This window comes from Drosophila tropicalis, unplaced genomic scaffold, assembly GCF_018151085.1.
Source record: "Drosophila tropicalis isolate 14030-0801.00 unplaced genomic scaffold, ASM1815108v1 contig_878, whole genome shotgun sequence".
In the NCBI taxonomy this organism is placed as follows: domain Eukaryota; kingdom Metazoa; phylum Arthropoda; class Insecta; order Diptera; family Drosophilidae; genus Drosophila; species Drosophila tropicalis.
In genome coordinates this window covers 6,767,265-6,789,070 of record NW_027173374.1, presented here as the reverse complement: position 1 = coordinate 6,789,070, position 21,806 = coordinate 6,767,265, and the positions used below count along the sequence as shown (strand labels likewise).

The following is a 21,806-nucleotide window of genomic DNA, read 5'->3' as shown; positions in this document are numbered from 1 at the left end:
TCTAATGAATGTAAATGCAAATGTTTGGCCGACAGCCACGCCAAAGGGCGACCAACCACCTGCTGGTTCAGCTGGACGCAAGCCAGATGATAATGCTGGAGCAGGTGGCCCTAGTACTAGTGGCGGAGGCGGTGGTGGAGGGGGTGGCCAGCAGCAGGATTGGAGCATATTATGGTCATGCTTTGAGAATCCCCTAACACTGCTATCGACCACAGAGAGTTTGCCCAAGGGCATGCAGGTAAGAAGCAAAAAGGCTAACAAGATGGGACTGTTACTCTAAGGTGTCTACATTTACAGGATATGGTGTGCAATGCTGTAGTAGAAATGCGACGCTATTATAGCCGCAAAATTATTGATGTTCTCATCAAGGTAATACGGGCCGCTCTTGACACCCTGCGAAGACGCTTCATTGCCGATGAGCAGGACAAGTCAACAAAGAAGCCGATCTTTGCGCTGAACGCGCAGCTGCTGATACCCAATGTGGTGATCAAGCCGAGTCTGGACGAGCTGCAGGACATATTGGTCACGGCGGGCAAGAACATCACGGGCATTGCGAAGGGCGTGGCTCAGTGGAGCAGCGGCAAAGAACCTCCGGTGCGTACTGCCCCACTAAATAGCTTCGCAATGTTCTCCAAAATCTTGTCTTACCAACCGCAGCAAGTTTCGATGACGGTGACGCAGCCGCGTGTAGGGCGCAATCATATGGAGATGGCCGCCGCCGGCGGCGCAAAGAATCGGCGCCGAAAGATTTACTGTCTGGCTTCCGAGGAGCGGCCGCAGATGCCACATATGCTTAAAAGTTTCTACTCAGCCATCATGGACAACAAGGAGGTGGCCAAGGCTGTCAACCAGTTGTCCAGTTGCACCAAGAACGTCAAGCCAGAGATTCAGACATACATTAAGCGTTGGAAGCCTTACCACTTCCTCTGGAAGAATGAGCGCACCACACGCCAACTGATGGAATTTGGCCTGCAGGAATTTGAAACGACCCTGCGTTGTCTGGCCGATCTGGACGCCAATCTTCTCATCGAACCAGACATGGAGGTATTTGGACAGTGTGTGGCAGTCTACAATGAAAGGCTCAAGTATGGTTTGGCCATCGAGATCAAATGTAAGTATGTAGCAAAAACGGAACGAGAGGCGTCTGTAATACTAGTTTGGGGCACTTTTTTTTTATACTCTTTCAACACAAACATAAATTTTAAATGCTTTTATTAAAGACAAGATTGGACAGTTGTCAGATTTTTAGTGCAGCGACAATTTACGTAGCTTAGCGAGAATTTTCTTTGGTGGAGCTGGAGGAAGCTCACCGGACTCGGCAGAGTTTTCTTCACTGGATCGTGGTGGCGGAGGGGGAGGAGGAATCTTCTCGGGAGCATCTTCACCAGATTCCTGGCTGGCTGGTGGTGGGGGAGGACGAGCACCTCCCTTCTTGGCCAAAATCTGCTTAATTTGTTGACGTTTCAATGATCCCAAACGGCCGGTCGAAGCAACTAAGAAAGCGGCATCAACAGAGTCCACTTCGCTGGATCGTGGTGGAGGTGGGGGGAGGAGGAATCTTCTCGGGAGCATCTTCACCGGATTCTTGGCTGTTTGGAGGAGGTGGAGGAGGAATCTTCTCAGGGGCATCTTCACCAGATTCTTGGCTGGCTGGAGGAGGTCGAGGAGGAATCTTCTCAGGGGGCATCTTCACCAGATTCCTGGCTGGCTGGTGGTGGTGGAGGAGGTGGTGGCAGTTCGCCAGATGGAACATCTTCTCCACTTTGCGGAGGTGGTGGTGGACGAGCACCCTTCCTTGCCAGAATCTTTTGGCGAAGTACGGATTCCAAATCTTTGTTGATTTGGGGCTTGGCAGCAGCCACAACCAGCAAGGTTGCCAGGAGAATAAGGGTAATGGATTTCATTTCGTTTACTGAACCTGTTTCAGTAGTAACTGATGACAATAGAGAGCTCTTGTGCTCTTTTTATACCATGACCAGGTCAACAACTAAAGGTAATTGTTGGAGCTATCAGTCCGTTTATTATCAAGCTACTTAAAACAGAAGCAAATCTTATCAATAGGGAATTTCCATGCGAAAGTCTGCAAGCTACAAATTAACTGAATAGCTAAACCAAATAGAATGACTAGCCCAATGATATTCATTTCAAGTGAAAGAATGCTGGTCATATATTAAAATCAACTTAAATACATACATATATGTATATATATATATATTACATAAATATTGAGTTCATCGAAAAGGTGTTAAGCTTTTGCCTTATTATTTATCTGAAGAAAAGTTTACCAGCTCATTACACCTAAAAGCCTAAACTGTGGGGTTAAATCTCTCCTTTAGAAATTTGAATATATATAAAAATTAAGTGCATAAACAAATAACAATTGTGAAAATCCCCCATAAATTATAAACACTCAGAAATACTTTAGTATTATCTTGATCAATTGCACTTTTCAACTTTTTCGGGAAATTCACAATTTAGAGGAAAGTGCGATTAGATAATAGAGTTCCAACTTGATCTGTTGGCTTAGACATGATGATAAAGGTTTTTGTATAAAAAGTCTAGTGGAAAGCAAATTGTCATCAGTCTTCGATACGTCTACAACAATGAAATCCATTACCCTTATTCTCCTGGCAACCTTGCTGGTTGTGGCTGCTGCCAAACCCCAAATCAATAAAGATTTGGAGTCCATACTTCGCCAAAAGATTCTGGCAAGGAAGGGTGCTCGTCCACCACCACCTCCGCAAAGTGGAGAAGATGTTCCATCTGGCGAACTGCCACCACCTCCTCCACCACCACCAGCCAGCCAGGAATCTGGTGAAGATGCCCCTGAGAAGATTCCTCCTCCCCCCTCCGCCACCGCGATCCAGCGAAGAGGACTCTGTTGATGCCGCTTTCTTAGTCGCTTCGACCGGTCGTTCGGGAGCATTGAAACGTCAACAAGTTAAGCAGATTTTGGCCAAAAAGGGAGGTGCTCGTCCTCCTCCACCACCTGCCAGCCAGGAATCTGGTGAAGATGCCCCCTGAGAAGATTCCTCCTCCCCCTCCGCCACCACGATCCAGCGAAGAGGACTCTGTTGATGCCGCTTTCTTAGTCGCTTCGACCGGTCGTTTGGGAGCATTGAAACGTCAACAAGTTAAGCAGATTTTGGCCAAAAAGGGAGGTGCTCGTCCTCCTCCACCACCTGCCAGCCAGGAATCTGGTGAAGATGCCCCTGAGAAGATTCCTCCTCCACCTCCACCAAGCAGCCAAGAATCTGGTGAGGATGCCCCTGAGAAGATTCCTCCTCCCCCCACCTCCACCACGATCCAGCGAAGAGGACTCAGCTTAGTCCACTGAGCTTTGTTGAGCTCTCCCAAAGAAAATTCTCGCTAAGCTGCGTAAATTTGCTTTGAGCCCAATCCGACTTTAATAAAAGCAATTAAAAATACTAAACTTTTGCTCCTTTATGGACCTTGCCCCATTTATTTTGTCCATTTGTGGTGCTAGAGCATTCATTGAACATAAATTTGAGGCCTACGCGAATTGTTTCCTTTAGACAAATAAGCAGCTCTTCAAATTTATTGGATTCCAATTAGGTAATCAAATTTGCCTAACCGAATTAGCCGGGCAGAGGCTGCCCAAAAATAAAATGATTAGCCCGACAGACAGTGGGCCAGAATGTGATGGGTGTGTGTGTGTGTATGTGTGGGTGTGAGTGTGAGTTTGGTGTGTATATGTGTGAATGAATTAGCCAGAGGTCGGAGCTGGCTTTGATTAATGACATCGATTGGCGACGGGTGGCGCGTGGCATGGGGAAAGGGTAAATGTGAACACCTTCCGGTGAATTTCTATTTTCAGCCTGCAACCACAAAATTGGGATGGCCATGAAGAAGAAGTATAAGAAGGAGATGGACTATGTGTATGCCGTAATCAATGAGATGGATCGTAAACTGGACAGGCCAATTCGCGACCTGGACGATGTGCGTATGATAATGGAGACTCTTGGAAAGATTCGAGAGCAGGAAGTGGACATGGAACTTCGTATTGATCCCATAGAGGTGGGAAGAGTCTTTTGCTTAACAATTTTCATTTCATTTACCTATAATCCATATATTTATAGGAAGCCTTTAATGTACTTACACGCTATGAAGTACAAGTGGAACGGGAACAATTCGATTTGGTAGATAATTTGAGGGCCACTTTCCAGAATCTGTTGGCCGGAGCATTGCAGGCGCAGGTTAAACTGCTGGACATGCAACCAGCATTCCAAGATGATTTACGCAACAATTTGGATAACTTCAAGCAGGACAAGATCTCGTATGTGACGGAATATCGCACAGCGGGTCCCATGCAGGCGGGTCTGACACCACGCGAGGCCTCCGACCGGCTAATACTATTCCAGAATCGCTTTGAGGGCATGTGGCGACGCTTGCAAACGTATCAGAGCGGCGAGGAACTTTTCGGTCTGCCACAAACTGACTACCCTGAGTTGGGCCAGATTCGGAAGGAACTGAATCTACTGCAGAAGCTATATAAGCTCTACAACGATGTGATCGATCGCGTGAGCAGCTACTACGATATTCCGTGGAACGAGGTGGACATTGAAGAGATTAACAACGAGCTGATGGAGTTCCAGAATCGTTGTCGAAAGCTACCCAAAGGCCTCAAGGAATGGCCTGCGTTCCATGCGCTCAAGAAGACGATCGACGATTTCAATGACATGTGCCCGCTCCTGGAGTTGATGGCGAATAAAGCCATGAAGCCACGCCATTGGCAACGGATCATGGACGTTACTCGCTACATCTTTGAATTTGATTCCGAGGGTTTCTCGCTCAAGAACATTTTGGAGGCGCCGCTGCTCAAGCATAAGGAGGATATAGAGGATATCTGTATTAGTGCCATGAAGGAGAAGGATATTGAGGCGAAGTTAAAACAAGTCACCAACGAATGGTCCGTTCACGAGCTGCAGTTCATGAGTTTCAACAATCGCGGCGAATTATTACTACGCGGCGATACCACAGCAGAAACCATTGGCCAACTGGAGGATAGTTTAATGGTTTTGGGTTCCCTACTATCGAATCGCTATAATGCACCATTTCGTAAACAAATCCAGCAATGGGTCTACGATCTATCCAATTCGAATGAGATACTGGAACGTTGGCTGCTAGTGCAGAATATGTGGGTCTATTTGGAGGCCGTGTTTGTGGGTGGCGATATTGCGAAGCAACTGCCTAAGGAGGCGAAAAGGTTTTCGAAAATCGACAAATCGTGGCAGAAGATCATGCAACGGGCCCACGAGACTCCCGGTGTTGTGGCCTGTTGTGTGGGCGATGACCTGCTTAAACAATTGCTTCCTCATTTACAGGAGCAATTGGAGATTTGTCAGAAATCCTTGAGTGGTTATCTGGAGCGCAAGCGCATGATGTTTCCACGTTTCTTCTTTGTGTCAGATCCCGCCCTGCTCGAGATTCTGGGTCAAGCTTCCGATTCGCATACCATACAAAACCACCTCCTCAATATATTCGATAACACCAAGAGTGTTAAATTCCATGATGTTGAATATAATAAAATGCTCTCAATTATGAGTAGCGAAGGTGAAATGATCCAATTGGATCGAGCCATCCGGGCTGAGGGTTCGGTGGAGACATGGTTAACCCAATTGCTGGTCACAGCTCAACAATCGTTGCACTCGATAATACGCAATGCGTATGCAACAATTAATGATCCAAATTTCACACTTTTAAGTTTCCTCGAGAAGGTCCCCGCCCAAATTGGTTTACTTGGCATACAAATGGTTTGGACACGTGATGCCGAAATGGCCCTGATGCGGGCCCGTCACGAACGTAAAGTTATGTCCGAGACGAACAATAAATTTCTCGAGATGCTCAACACTCTGATTGATCAGACAACACGTAATCTATCCAAACGGGAGAGAACGAATTTCGAAACATTGATTACCATTCATGTACATCAACGTGATATCTTTGATATTTTGGTGGGTGACCAGCCAGCAGAACAGCTGAGCTCCCTTTTCATCTCAGTCAGATTCTGAATGGTTTAACTAATCTATAAAACAATATTAATTTCTCTTTTTTGTTTTTAGTGTCGCATGAACATAAAATCTGCCAATGATTTTGAATGGCTTAAACAGTGTCGTTTCTATTTCAAAGAGGATCTGGATAAGACATGGATTTCCGTCACCGATGTCACATTTACCTATCAGAATGAATATCTTGGCTGTACAGACCGTTTGGTTATTACCCCTCTAACAGATCGGTTAGTGAAATGTGATTTAGCTTTCAATTTCAATTATTCAGAACTTGCAAACACAAATTGTGTTAAAAAAGAAAAAAAAAAAAACAAAATTGTTGCTCACATTCCAGAAAGTTTGCGGGTTTTGGTTAGTTTGGGCTTGTTCTGACCAAAAATTCATATTGCTCCCTTTTGCCAAAACTTTCCAACCGCATGTCCTTTACATGACACAAAGCATCTCCTCTAATAGACAATTTAATGTGATGTAGGCGAAACAATGTTTACTAGTTGCCATTTAAAGACAAAGAGAGAGTTTTCTCATTCTCAGATTACACTGTCGGCCATTGAAGTAAATAAATAGAGTAAAACGTAGCCAAATATAAGTAAAAGTACTAAAATTTTATAGTTTTAACTTCTTTCCATTCAATCATCCAATTAGAAATTATAAAGTTCTGGTCTTTCGACCATCAGAAATGGAAAGTATTGGACTTAAAGATTATTGCTAGGATGAGAAAATTTACAATGCAATATCTCAAAATTGTTTTAAATTGGGAAAATCTGAATTAAAGTTAGAAAACTACCACATGGCTGCTACTGTATCACTTTCTTTGTATTTTGAACATTTGTTGATATATATATCTATATATCCTTGATTTATTTTTAGTCTAGGAATTTCTAAGAAAATATTGGCATACCTACCTGTTTGCTTTTGTTTCTGTTGGTGTTGTTGTTTTTCTAACATTCCGATTGGCACGTGTTTGCAGAAACTTTTGGCCGGAGCAGCAGCAACAGCAGCAGCAATTGAACTTCATTTTAGAGTCCAACATATTTCATATGGGTGGAAGGATGCTTGGTTGTTTGGTTGGGGGCTATGTAAACAAAAGCCCAGCTTCGGCATTTAACATTGCCATTGGTATATTGTCTGAGAACAAATGCTTTTGTAGCACTTAAACAAGTTAAAAGTCGATAAATGACAGCATGGAATCCTTTTTATGGTGCCCCAACCAACCAAAAGACAGCCGAGCCGACGCCTACAGCCTACAGATGACATGCCCGCAAAGATAAATTTCACTTAGCGGAATATAAATAAAGTTTTGACAGCAACACGTTGCCGTTGTCGTTGCCATTTGCCTTTACGGAAGCTGTGAAGTGGCACATATTCTACAGAGAAGCACATCCAGAGGCATTTCTTTATTGCTACAGCCTTGGAGATGCCATTTGCCTTCAACTAACATGTCAGTGTAAATTTGTTGGCTTTATATTTTGAGCAAAGGGAATTGCTAAAATTTTTCGGGGCGATGACATTTATTAAACTGATGACAAGCTACTGCTGGGTCATCAGGGCGTATGCATAATATTTCCATCAGGCCGTGAGCCCGTCTCTCGTGGGCGGATGTGGCTACAAAATGGGTATATTAATATTCTCCGCCTTTTAAATGCAATTTATTATATTCTTTTAGCTGCTATATAACACTGGCCCAGGCTCTTACCTTATCGATGGGCGGTGCTCCATGCGGACCGGCTGGTACTGGTAAAACAGAAACGGTCAAGGATATGGGCAAGACGTTGGCCAAGTATGTTGTCGTTTTTAATTGCTCCGATCAAATGGATTACCGGTATGACTCCTTTGCCATTTTACTACTTTAACATTCGATTCACGTCTTTGCATCGTTCATATCGATATTGTCTTTTCACCTTCTGCCACAGGGGACTGGGACGCATCTATAAGGGACTTGCCCAGTCTGGCAGCTGGGGATGCTTCGATGAGTTCAATCGCATTGAGTTACCTGTTTTATCGGTGGCTGCCCAACAAGTTGCCGTTGTTCTAACCGCCAAGAAGGAGAAGAAAAAGACATTCCTATTTACCGATGGCGATACCATTGAAATGAATCCGGAATTTGGAATTTTCATAACCATGGTATGTATGGCGAGACCCTCAAGTGACTTCCAATTAGTTCTGTAAAGAGGTAGCTAAGTAAGTAAGTACTAACATCGAAACGTACTTAAATTGTCGTTGCCTTTTTCTTTTTACAAATTATTTGCATAATTCAACTAGTTGTACGCGCAATTTGCCTTTATGCTAGAACCTAATTCTATAAATTGTTTAACGAAATTTTTGCCAAGGGGCAAATTTGATGAAAAATGTATATGGCAAGTATGTAAAAGAGAAAGGTCATGGTTACATTTTTGTTGTTGTCCTGTTTGTTGTTGTTGTTGACCTACCTTAACTTTCTTGAGACTGAAATCATTAAAAGTTTCACATTATGTATTTGATTTGTTATTCAAACTTCACTTTAGTTGTTAAATTCTTTCCACTAAAAAACTCCTTTTTCCATTAGATAGTCTTCTGCTTGAATTTGCTATTCAGTCTCTTAAATTTACTAAAAAGTATGCAATATTTTTCGATTAAAATAAACAAAATAATCATTATTTGCAGTGCCCTGTTAAATATTTATCGTCTTACCATTCTTTGACATTCAAGCCCAGAGGCTTTTAGCGGAAATTCGTTATATTATTCAATTACTTTTATATTTTTTTGTGTTTGCAATATTTATATATAAATTTTTTGGTATACATATGTTAAAAAGCCATGTCGTCAATCTGTGTTCGCCCATTAATCGTTATAAAAGAAACAACCAACAAAAAAAAAAAAAAACAGAAAAAAGTGACAGCGAATGGCGCTTAATGCACACACACACACACACACACAATACCATGTTATTAGTCATGTAAAATTTGGCTCAACCCAAGCCATAATAAAAGTGACAGTAAGGCAGTGTGTGAGAGTATGTGTGCTATATATTTACATACTCACCAGCAAGTTCCATACACAGACAGGGAGACAGCTCCAACAGACTGAGGGACAGATGGGACACACCCACAGAGGCAGAGGCTTCTTGCGTATTTACATTTTTGGCGGCTACTATGAGTCGATTAATGTGACTGCCACATGGTTACCCACACACACACAAAGATCCTATCTGGCATATTCAAAATGTGATTATTGTAAGCTTTTAGCCGAGAATCCTTTTTCCAACCAACGGAAAATTGTAGAGTTGCGCATTTTAATTACAACTGACGCCAACTATCATTGGATAATGCGATTAAAGACAACATAGTCAGTGGAGGATGGTTAGATGGCTAGTGTGTTATGTAATGCTCTTAATTATTGCTACCAACTCCAGTAACTAGCCACTGTGGCTAGTATTTTTCCACGGGGCGTATACGCATTTTAAATTTTATTTCAAATTATTCGACTCTTCGAACTGGAGTTGGAGAAATTTCATTTTAATGAAACATTATGTCATACTGAAATGTTTTGTGTGTTTTCGTTTCACTTTATTGGACAAATCCTTTGTTGCGGTTCTACAGACATGAGTAAACGGGGTAAATGGAGTGGACTGGCTAGAAAGTAAACAAACAAGCGCTTAGTCTGGCTAACGGTTTCCTAGCTACTACTTATACAATATTTACATTTGGCTTAATGGTCAAAACGTATCGAACGATCGAATTTTTAACACTTTTCATGGCATATCAAATGACCAACTAAAGCAAAAGTGAAACTTGCCAATTTAACTATATTTTAGTCAAAATGGTAGCAAAAAAATTGAAGTGAATTAGAATTCAATTTGAATACTTTTAGCATCCACTTACTTTCCTTCCCCCATCTCACTATCACCACTATCACTCTCTGACGTGACTGACAGAAACTGATGCATAGGTAGCTACAATATGATAAATCAATTTTATATACATACATACATATATGATAAACTTGTATCGATGGCTGCAAGTCATGTGTGAAACGATGCATCACCTAAAATGAAGCTAAAGTCAAGGCTAACCAAGCTAACCATGTGAAGGATACAAAACTTGTGCTCCCTTTTGCAAAGAGATGAAAATGTTTTCTGCATTTACCTTTTACAATATTTATATACCCACATTTAGTATTTGCTCGCAACAAATAAAACAGTATACAGCAAACTGAACTGGGGGTTAACTGTGAAATGTTTACCTACTCACTGACCCTTCTCTCGTTTTTTTGTGATTTCGTTTTCTTTTTTTTTTTTACACAGAATCCTGGTTATGCGGGTCGTAAGGAATTGCCAGAGAATTTAAAAATACAATTCCGTACAGTAGCCATGATGGTGCCCGATAGACAGATTATTATCCGTGTCAAGCTGGCAAGTTGCGGTTTCTTGGAGAACATCACATTGGCCCGTAAATTCTATACTTTGTATAAACTATGCGAGGAGCAATTGACCAAACAGGTGCACTATGACTTTGGATTGCGTAACATACTCTCGGTTCTACGTACTCTGGGGGCAGCCAAGCGTCGCAATTCAAAGGATACGGAAAGCACGATAGTTATGCGAGTGTTGCGCGACATGAATCTGTCCAAATTGATTGATGATGATGAGCCACTTTTCATGTCGCTCGTATCCGATTTGTTTCCCAATCAGGTGAGTGGGTGGTTGGGCGTAAGCATTTTTCTATTTAATTGATTCCACCCATTCGACAGACGCTTGAGAAGACCAATTATCCAGAGCTAGAGGCGGCCATTGCTCAGCAGACAGACGAAGCTAGTTTAATTTACCATCCACCATGGGTGCTGAAGCTTATTCAACTATATGAAACACAAAATGTGCGACATGGTATCATGACTCTGGGCCCCAGTGGTGCAGGTAAAACCACTTGTATACACACACTGATGAAAGCCATGACCCAAATGGGTGACAATCATCGCGAGATGCGTATGAATCCCAAGGCCATAACAGCAGCACAGATGTTTGGACGTCTGGATGTGGCCACCAATGATTGGACTGATGGCATATTCTCGGCCCTCTGGCGGAAAACTCTCAAACTGAAGCCAGGCGAGCATGTTTGGCTGGTTTTAGATGGACCCGTGGACAGCATATGGATAGAGAATCTAAATTCCGTGCTAGATGATAATAAAACATTGACTTTGGCCAATGGTGATCGCCTAACGATGGCTCCATCAGTGAAAATTATCTTTGAACCGCACAACATTGACAATGCCTCGCCAGCCACAGTGTCTCGCAATGGCATGGTCTACATGAGCTCCTCCGGCCTGGATTCTCGTCCAAGTAAGCACAGTCGGATACTCATACGGGGGGTAATTGATTAACCTTTTGGATTTTTACAGTTGTTCAGGCTTGGCTAAAGAATCGTGCTCCCGGTGAAAAATCAACCTTTTCGGATTTATTCGATCAAACCTTTGTCGAGGTCTACAATTGGGGTGTCCAAATGGTGAAACTTCAGATGCCCGTGCTCCAATGTAATATTGTGCAACAGATGTTGTTCATTCTGGAGGGTCTGATACCCACCAAAAAGGAAGATGAGCAGGCCGTTAGCATGTCGAGCAAGGAGAGTCAGGATGGTAAGTCTTTTGCAATATTATTGCAAATATCAAACATTCTCCATTCGGTGCTAGCGGTTTGCAGACGTGAAGTCAAGAACACAAATTAAATGAAAACAAACCACAAAACACAAACAAAATTATTAAAACTTTTGCAGCGGCAAAGCGCTTAGAGCATCAAAAACAAATCGAAGAATTGCGTCGGCAATCGATTGGCAGTCAGATTGTCGGTAAAGTATTCATTTAAATGATCATAATTAGCCTAAAATAAAACAAACTAAAATTGTTCTCGTAGAGCTAACAACTGTCTAGCCCAAGTTCTTAATTCAAGTGCTTCTGTATGTGTATGTGTGTGTCTGTCTTTGTATTAGATACTAACCCAATTTGTGATTGTCCTTTATGTCCTAGTTAACAAAAGTAAACCTAATCCTAAATCTAGATAAATGTTTTGTCCATTGTTTTTGCATTGTTGCATTGTTGCATTTTATGTTATGTGTCAGTTTGGTTTCACATTTGATTTACTAATCTCTTTGACTTATTTAACTAATCATCTAGAGGATCTGCCTGACGAGACAGTCGTGGAGGAAAAAGAAGATACTTGCACTCCAGAGCACTTGCACCGCTTGTATATATTCGCGCTCGCCTGGGGTCTGGGCGGTTACCTCTCTACCGGCGATCGCGTTAAAATGAATCTCTTTGTGAAGGAATCGTTTCCGGAATTGGACTATCCGAAGGGTAGTGCCCATGAGAATACAATATTTGACTTCTTCGTTTCTCCAACGGGCGTGTGGCAGTCGTGGAAGACGCTCGTCACACCCTACATGTATCCGGAGCTTTCCACACCAGACTATCTAAGCATTTTGGTGCCCATTGTGGATAATGTGCGTATCGATTATCTAATTGGCACAATTGCCAATCAGGAACGCGCCGTAATGCTTATCGGCGAACAGGGCACCGGGAAAACAGTCATCATGAAGAATTTCATGAAGAAAATGAACGTTGAGACGTATATGGGCCGATCCTTTAATTTCTCTTCAGCAACCAGTCCATATCAATTTCAACGCACAATCGAAAGCTATGTTGAGAAGCGCGTTGGTGTGACCTTTGGTCCACCCGGTGGTCGCAAAATGATTGTATTTATCGATGACATTAATTTGCCCGAGATCAATGAGTGGGGCGATCAGATAACCAACGAGATTGTGCGCCAATCCATGGACATGAAGGGCTTTTATAGCTTGGAGAAGCCTGGTGATTTTACCACCATTGTGGATGTGGCATATGTGGCAGCAATGGGTTTGCCCGGTGGCGGAAGAAATGATATTCCGTCACGTTTGAAACGTCAATTCTGCGTCTTCAACTGTAATATACCCGACAATGACTCCATTGATAAAATCTTCCGCGTTATCGGTGAGGGTCATTACAATGCCAAACGTGGCTTTGTGCCCGAAATTCGTAGCTTAATCAAGAAGCTAATCGTCGTGACACGGCATTTGTGGCAGCGTACACGCGAGAAACTATTGCCTACGCCGGCCAAATTCCACTATGTATTCAGTCTACGCGATTTATCGCGCATCTGGCAGGGCATGGTTGGCACCTTATCCACAGTGATCACCTCGGAGAGCGTCCTCATGGCATTGTGGAAGCATGAGTGTACGCGTGTGTTTGCCGATCGTTTTACCACATTCCAGGACAAGGAGTGGTTCGGCTCAGAGCTGGCATGTCTTGTGCGCGAGGAATTGGGTGAATCCCATTCCCAGATGATTATACCGAATCCGGTATTCGTCGATTTTATGCGCGATGCCCCCGAGCCGACTGGCGAGGAGGGGGAGGATACCGATATGGAATTGCCGAAAGTCTACGAACCGGTTAACTCTCATGAAGTACTACGCGAGCGTCTCGTCATGTTCCTTGCCCAATTTAATGAAATGGTGAGGGGCTCTGGAATGGATTTGGTTTTCTTCCCAGATGCAATGTTGCATTTAGTGAAGATCTCCCGCATCATTCGGCATCCGAGAGGATCGGTCATGCTTGTCGGGGTCGGCGGTTCTGGAAAACAGTCGCTTACGAAATTGGCATCGTTTATAGCTGGCTACAAGACATTCCAAATTGCGTTGACGCGTTCTTACAATGTGGCCAATTTTCTGGAGGACCTAAAGCTGCTCTATCGTACCTGCGGCGTGCAAGGCAAGGGCACAACCTTCCTCTTTACTGACTTGGATATCAAGGAGGAGGGTTTCCTCGAGTATCTGAATAATATACTCTCGAGCGGCGTCATTTCAAATTTATTCTCGCGCGATGAGCAGGCCGAAATCGTGCAAGAGTTGACGCCGGTCATGAAGCGCGAAAATCAACGCAAAACAACGACCCCGGAAAGTGTGATGGACTTCTTTTTGGCACGCACCTGCACAAACCTGCACGTGGCATTCTGCTTTTCACCAGTGGGAGAGACGTTCCGGTCGCGGGTGCAACGCTTTCCCGCCTTGGTCTCCGGATGCACCATCGACTGGCTGCACCCGTGGCCCAAGGATGCCTTGGTCTCGGTTGCCAGACACTTTCTCAGTAACTTCGAAATTGAGTGTACGCCGGCCGTTAAGGATGAGCTGGTTAATGCTCTTGGCTCCATTCAGGATATTGTCGCTGAAACGTCACAGGAGTATTTCCAACGTTTCCGTCGCGCCACGCACGTTACACCCAAATCTTATCTGAACTTTATTGCCGGCTACAAGAACATTTATCAAATGAAGCAGCAAGAGCTGCGCGACGGTGTGGAGAAGATGGATACGGGATTGGAGAAACTGAAAGAGGCCTCCGCCTCGGTTGAGATTCTCAAGAAAGATCTTGTCGTCATGGAGGAAGAGCTTGTCGAGGCCTCCAAAAACGCCGAGTCCGTGTTAGTTGAGGTGACCGAGCGTGCAATGCAAGCGGAGATTGTCAAGAATCAGGTACTTATCGTTAAAGACAAGGCAGAAGCTCTTGTCGCATGTATAGCGCAAGAGAAGGCCCTTGCCGAAGAGAAACTGGAAGCGGCCAAACCGGCACTGGAAGAGGCTGAGAATGCTCTAAATACCATTAAACCGGCTCACATAGCCACAGTGCGTAAGTTAGGACGACCACCGCATCTTATTATGCGGATTATGGATTGCGTCTTGATTCTGTTCAAGCGTAAACTTCATCCCTGTATACCCGATTCGGGTACACCATGCCCCAAGCCTTCGTGGCAAGAATCCCTCAAGGTATGTATTTCTGGTTAAACGAATGATGTGGTCCTTGTATCTCTCGATTTTTCTTTTCAGATGATGGCCAGTGCCACGTTTCTGCTGCAGTTGCAGAATTATCCAAAGGATACCATCAACGATGAAATGATTGATCTGCTGCAGCCTTACTTTCGCATGGAAGACTATAATATGGATATGGCACGACGTGTTTGCGGTGACGTTGCCGGTTTATTGTCCTGGACCAAAGCCATGTCCTTCTTTCACAGTGTCAACAAAGAAGTCCTACCTTTAAAGGCAAATCTAACATTGCAGGAGGCACGTCTTAAGGTAAGTGTTACGAAACGGGTAGGTATCTACCTAGTTAAAGTGGATCTCTTTCTTCATTTAAATCATTAGCTTGCCATGGACGATCTTGCTGGAGCTGAGGAACAACTGCGAGAGCGTGAAGACGCTCTGCAGGCGGTCAAAGATCAATATGACAAGGCCGTAGGAGAGAAGCAACGCTTAATGGACGCTGCCAATGTTTGTCTACGTAAGATGACAGCAGCCACCGCTCTAATCAACGGCCTCTCGGATGAGAAGCATCGTTGGACAAGTCAGAGCAAGGAATTTAAAATACAATTGGGCAAACTGGTGGGCGATGTTTTATTGGCCACAGGTTTTCTATCTTACTGCGGTCCCTACAATCAAGAATTCCGAGCAAATCTCATCAAAACCTGGATGGGCATACTAAAGCAAAAGAACATACCATTCACCACTGGCCTGAATATCATCAACATGCTTGTGGACTCATCCACTGTTTCGGAATGGACCCTGCAAGGATTGCCGAATGATGAGTTGTCTGTGCAGAATGCTTTAATAGCCACCAAATCCAGTAGCTATCCATTGCTGGTTGATCCCCAGACACAGGGCAAAATATGGATCAAGTGTAAGGAGGATCGCAATGAGCTGCAAATCACTTCGCTCAATCACAAATACTTTCGTACCCATCTGGAGGACTCCCTATCGCTGGGTAGGCCTCTGTTAATCGAAGATGTGGGCATTGATCTAGATCCGGTTATTGATAATGTGTTGGAAAAGAATTTCATTAAATCTGGCAGCATTGAAAAGGTCCTGGTCGGCGATAAGGAATGCGATGTGATGCCTGGCTTTATGCTATACATCACCACAAAGTTACCCAACCCGGCTTTCAGTCCCGAGGTTAGTGCCAAGACATCGATTATTGATTTTACGGTCACAATGCGCGGTCTGGAAGATCAGCTGCTGGGCCGAGTCATACTGATGGAGAAATCCGACTTGGAGGCTGAGAGAGTGGCACTCTTTGAGACGGTTATGCAGAATCAACGCAACATGAAAGAACTCGAAGCAAACCTCCTTCTCCGCCTTAGCTCATCTCAGGGATCTCTTGTAGATGATGAGGCGCTAATTGAAGTGTTGCGTGTGACCAAGACAACGGCTGAGGAAGTGAATCAGAAATTGAAGATATCAGAAGTCACTGAACGTAAGATAATGAAGGCACGTGAAGAATTCCGTGCTGTGGCCAAGCGAGGTTCGATTCTATACTTTTTGATAGTGGAAATGAGCAATGTGAATGCCATGTATCAAAATTCTCTCAAGCAATTCCTAGTGATCTTCAATAATTCCATCACAAAATCTGCGAAATCTAGCGTAACTGAGGAGCGCATCAATATAATTTTACGTTATCTTACCTATGAGGTTTATAAGTTCACCAATCGCAGTTTATATGAGCGACACAAGCAACTCTTTACCTTGATGTTGGCCATAAAAATTGATTATCACAATGGAAATATTAGCCATGAGGAGTTTCTGTCCTTTATTAAGGGCGGCGCATCGTTGGATCTGAATGCTGTGACCCCAAAACCATTCCGTTGGATTCTGGATATCACCTGGCTCAATTTGGTGGAGATTAGCAAATTGGATACTTTCTCCACAGTCCTCCAAGTAATTGAACTCAATGAGCGTGAATGGCGCTTCTGGTATGAGTGTGAGAAACCCGAGAATGAGGAAATTCCATGTGGCTACAATGCAATTCTAGATGGTTTTCGTAAACTATTGCTAATCCGATCCTGGTGTCCGGATCGTACCATATCACAGGCCAAAAAGTATATAGAGGGTAAGTATTTCGAATCATCATAAACTTTTTGTCTTTTACCATCTTTTTATAGAGTCCCTGGGAACGGAATATAGTGAAATGCAAATTTTGGATTTGGAGGAAATGTGGTAAGTATATCTACACATACTAAAAACATTTACAGAAACTTGATAAACAATTATTTTGTCCAGGCTGGAGTCGGAGCCGAGAACTCCGTTTGTTTGCTTGCTCTCCATAGGCTCAGATCCAACTACACAAATTGGAGCTTTGGCCAAACAGAAGGATATTAGTAAGTACCTAATCGCTCATGAAGAAAATTAAGACTAATTTGATTTGGTTTTAGCTCTGAAATGTGTCTCGATGGGACAGGGACAGGAATATCATGCACGTAAAATGATCATGGAATCGATGGCTTGTGGCGGTTGGGTACTCTTGCAAAATGTTCATCTCTCTTTGCCATTTTGCTCAGAGGTAATTGATATGCTGGTGGAGACAGAACAAATTGACGAATCGTTCCGTATGTGGGTAACCACCGAGCCACATACCGAGTTTCCCATTGGCTTGCTGCAAATGGCTCTCAAGTTTACCAACGAGCCGCCTCAAGGTATAAGAGCCAGCTTGAAGCGTAGTTACCAGGTGAGTGAGAGTCTTGCTTTTGGCTCGGTTGTGCTAAATAATTAATTTTCAATCTTTGTCGTTGTCCATGTTGCTGTTGCTGTTGCTGCCGCCTTAGTCATTTACCCAGGACTTTCTTGACTATACATCGGCCTCACAGTGGCCACCATTACTCTATACGGTGGCATTTTTGCACACAATCGTTCAGGAGCGTCGAAAATTTGGACCACTTGGCTGGAATATACCCTATGAATTTAATCAAGCCGATTTTGCTGCTAGTGTACAATTCATACAGAATCATCTCGATGAAATGGATCCCAAAAAGGGCGTCTCGTGGCAGACATTAGTCTATATGATTGGTGAAGTACAATATGGCGGACGGGTGACGGATGACTTTGACAAGCGATTGCTTACCACATTCACATCGGTGTGGTTTTGTGAGCAGCTGCTGTCCAATGCCTTTGAATTCTACAAGGGCTACAAAGTGCCGATAACCAAAAGTCTGCAGGGCTTTATCGATTACATTAACAGCCTGCCAGCCTACGATACGCCCGAAGTGTTTGGCTTGCATTCGAATGCTGACATCACGTATCAGATTAATTCAGCCAAGGGTGAGTACACACACACTCACACGAAAGGGAGAGGGATGCCAGTTTAATGTTTGGCTATTCGATTAGTGTTCTATCCCCTGACCCTTCCCCTCTTCCAATCAGCAACTAAACTTAAATGGGAGACAACAAATATGCAATTATACTTTCAAATGCCAACTCTTCAATTGATGAAATTTACACAATGTGTCGCCACTTCTAAAGAGGGACCATTCGTGTTCAATTTGGCCCTCAAGGGTGCCATCAATTACCTGCATATACTAGATTCTGATTGCGTCAGCGAGCACACGAAAAAACCAAATGGTAGACATAAATTACACAATACACGGAAATTTATGTAAAGCTCTATTGCATATTCAATTTGCACTTTACAGGTGCGTATGAGTGTGTGTGTGTGTGTTTGAAAGGAATAATGGAATAAATTTTAATGTGGTTTTTGTGGTCTCCCATCCAGAGTGGGCGGGACAGGGTAAAAGAAAAACAAAAAAGAAACCAATCAGCGGCCACTCTGACCAATTAGCCTATTACCATTGTCGTCATCGTCATCGACATTGGCATTGAAGTTTATTTTGGCATAGACATAATGGAGCCATATTCAGATAATAATAATTCAGCCTGCAATTCATATGCGGAAAGGGAAAGTAATGGGGGAAGTTTACTCCTAAAAGTATGCAGTCCGAGAATTTCTATTTTCCTTTCCTTCATTTTACAGTCCTAGATTCGTCTATGTAGAGCGAATGAGTATGTTAACTGAGTGTATATTAACTGTTGTCTGTTTTTGTACATGTTCGTCCATAAGTCTGTCCATCCGCCAGTCTGTAAGATTTAAGATAATATAAAGTTTTTTGAAGTTAAAGCGGCTTAGTACCAAAGTCGGTTCAACGACTTTCTTACTTAATTTTTTTCTTTTGCGAAAACTCTAGGCATACTGGATACCATACTCAGCGTACAGCCCAAAGAAGGCGGCGGCGGTGGCGGTGAGACAAGAGAGAGTATTGTCTATCAACTTGCCGATGACATGCTGCGTAAACTGCCCGCCCAATACAATGCCTACGAGGTGCGAGAGAATCTGACACGCATGGGCATCCTGTTGCCCATGAACATATTTCTGAGGCAGGAAATCGATCGCATGCAACGAGTGATTAAGCGCGTCCATACCTGCCTCTGTGATCTGAAACTGGCGATTGATGGTACCATCGTAATGAGTCCAGCTCTCAAGGAGTCACTGGATGCCATGTATGATGCCCGTATACCGGAGACCTGGATGAAGGTACGTACATACATATGTACATATGTCCAAAAAATGTTGAAACTCATTATATGACCGGCGTGCCGACCTTTAAGCTACAAAACGTGAATAGATTTTATGGTCTCCTGCTGTCTCTCAGGTGCCTGCTGAGCTTTTATTTTATGTGGGTACACACCACCACATACTTATTTACACTTTGTGGCCACGTTCACTGTGCCGTTGGCACAAACTAATCTCAACGTTCACCAGAGTTACTCCATTTGCGTAGGCGGTGCGTGTGGTTTTGGTGTTTTTTTTTTATTGTCTCACGAGGTTTTTATCGGCTGGCAAACAAATTTAGCCCGAATATTGTGAACAAAGCGGCGGCAGTCCCTACAACACTCCAGCAGTCTCATTCTGTTCCTCCTCCTACTACATTTCTACTCTCAGGTGGTTAGGTCTGACGAAGGAGGTGCTTGGGCGCGAAGAGAAATTATGAGGCCGCTTTCAATTGCCGCTTATAAAAATTTGATTGATTTTGCAGGCCTTTTACTCTCCTTCGGGGTCATTTTTATTTATGCGTGTAAACGTTTAACGCCTGAAAGCATCTTTTCCTCTTTGTGCCACTTGTGTGGGAGAGAATTACTCGAACTGGGGTTAAGTTAATAAACTTTTTGGGGTGTATAAAAGGTAAAACGCAAATTAATGTTAAATAAATCATCCTAATGAGCTCTGGATTCAATCAATAAACGCCTCAAAGATTTCGTTAATTGGTTACCACACAAAAAGGAGAGAGAAAAAGAGAGAGAGTCTAATAAGTAACATTTTCGTTTAACTTCATAATACCAAGTTTATACAAGAAAAAAACACAAATACATGAGAAAAGCATTTTTTCCTGTCGAAAAAACTAAAAAACTACAATGTCATCAACCTTGGCCAAGTCGCCTAAGAACAAAAAGTTAAAGGTTTTGGGCCTGGTGCATGCGACAATTGTGAATCGTGAATATTGTTTCCGAAAGGCAAATAACAAGGAAACACCATTTCCCACACTTTGAGAGCCAGTGGATGCCAATTTGCTAAATGCGCGGCTAAAGGAAGCTGAGCTGACTTACAATCTAAGACCATCCATTGTCGAGAGTCCATTAGATATCAGTTTAAGCTGGTGCACATCAAGTAAACCGGAAGTACCGAGAAGTTCAGTGGCACAATCAGTTGAACGAATATCCTCAAATCTGCCATTTGCATTGAAGCGTAAACTATTCGATGAGGCCGAATATACAAATGCTCGGGCAAGCGAAGCTAAGCGAAATACGTCATCCGATGAGTGACAAGGCAAATGTGCATTTTAAACCCTTAAAGGTGGATTCCCAATTTCATGCCATCAATGAAATGGAAGCCTTTTGTCGGAAAAGAAATATAAAACTGGCCAAAGGCTCTTTTAACTAGTCAGCTTGGTCAAACAAAACAAAACAAAATATAAATAACAACGAAAATTCCCAGTATTTGTCTTATTTTTTTTTTGAATTTTTATTTGGCCTTTAAATCTCCATGATGTGATAGTGTTTGTTTTGTCTTGCCAATGTCACTTGCAGATATCCTGGGAGTCGACTACACTTGGCTTTTGGTATACAGAATTGCTGGAGCGTAACGGGCAATTTCGTACCTGGATATCAACGGATCGTCCAAAGGTAAAAGAAAAAAAACCAGACGACGCAACTACCTTTTGCACACTAATTGCTTAATATTTTGTTGGATGCTACTAAACTCTTTTGCTGTAATTTGTCAAACCGACAACCAGGTATTCTGGATGACAGGTTTCTTTAATCCGCAGGGCTTTTTGACCGCCATGCGTCAGGTGAGTAAAAAGCTAGAGGAATAAGGTCTGAGCGGGGGGAAAACCCAATAAAAAAAAATTGAAAAGGTAAAACAACAAAGAAATTGTTTTCGCTTAACCCACAAAGACTTTTGGGTATAAAATTTGCATGTGAGAGAGAACGTCTGACTGATGGATGAATATTCAAGCACAAAAAAAAAAGGACAACACTTCCTGGAAACACACATAGACAACACAGACCAAAGAATTTGGTTTCCAAAAAATGTTGCTTGATTTTTAATTGGATTCCATAAGGATGAATAATATCATATTAAATCGACACCTTTTACACTTTAAGCAAACACTTTTAATTACATTTAAACTGCTGTCCTTGCACATTTTCCATCTTGCATATGAAGAGTTCCATATTGATATTTTATATACATATGTGCATACGCTTTGGGTTATTCACACGTTTGTTCACTTGACGTTCTTTTACATGTTGGTTGTTTGCTGTGTGGCTCACTTGAACCCCACCGTCTATGGTTCAATTCTCTTTGTCGTCATCATTACCCACGGCGCCCGGGTTCGCAACGATTGTC

General features: G+C 43.0%; 1 protein-coding gene across 2 annotated transcripts in view; it reads left to right on the top strand.

Annotated features, from left to right (window-relative positions):
- Positions 1-21,806, top strand: part of Dhc1 (Dynein heavy chain 1) — a 32,407-nt gene that overhangs the window by 8,451 nt on the left and 2,150 nt on the right. The window contains exons 10-31 of one of the 2 annotated variants that reach the window (XM_068300540.1): positions 36-238; positions 298-594; positions 658-1,111; positions 3,839-4,038; positions 4,101-5,975; positions 6,084-6,256; positions 7,693-7,848; positions 7,940-8,150; positions 10,309-10,695; positions 10,755-11,340; positions 11,400-11,633; positions 11,771-11,842; positions 12,168-14,845; positions 14,906-15,154; positions 15,224-16,961; positions 17,014-17,068; positions 17,132-17,229; positions 17,284-17,576; positions 17,674-18,166; positions 19,087-19,433; positions 20,984-21,079; positions 21,190-21,246. In XM_068300540.1, coding sequence (XP_068156641.1) covers positions 36-238; positions 298-594; positions 658-1,111; positions 3,839-4,038; positions 4,101-5,975; positions 6,084-6,256; positions 7,693-7,848; positions 7,940-8,150; positions 10,309-10,695; positions 10,755-11,340; positions 11,400-11,633; positions 11,771-11,842; positions 12,168-14,845; positions 14,906-15,154; positions 15,224-16,961; positions 17,014-17,068; positions 17,132-17,229; positions 17,284-17,576; positions 17,674-18,166; positions 19,087-19,433; positions 20,984-21,079; positions 21,190-21,246 — 10,952 coding nt within the window. The remainder of the gene's footprint in view (positions 1-35; positions 239-297; positions 595-657; positions 1,112-3,838; positions 4,039-4,100; positions 5,976-6,083; positions 6,257-7,692; positions 7,849-7,939; positions 8,151-10,308; positions 10,696-10,754; positions 11,341-11,399; positions 11,634-11,770; positions 11,843-12,167; positions 14,846-14,905; positions 15,155-15,223; positions 16,962-17,013; positions 17,069-17,131; positions 17,230-17,283; positions 17,577-17,673; positions 18,167-19,086; positions 19,434-20,983; positions 21,080-21,189; positions 21,247-21,806) is intronic. The other variant, XM_068300541.1, reaches the window with a different exon arrangement.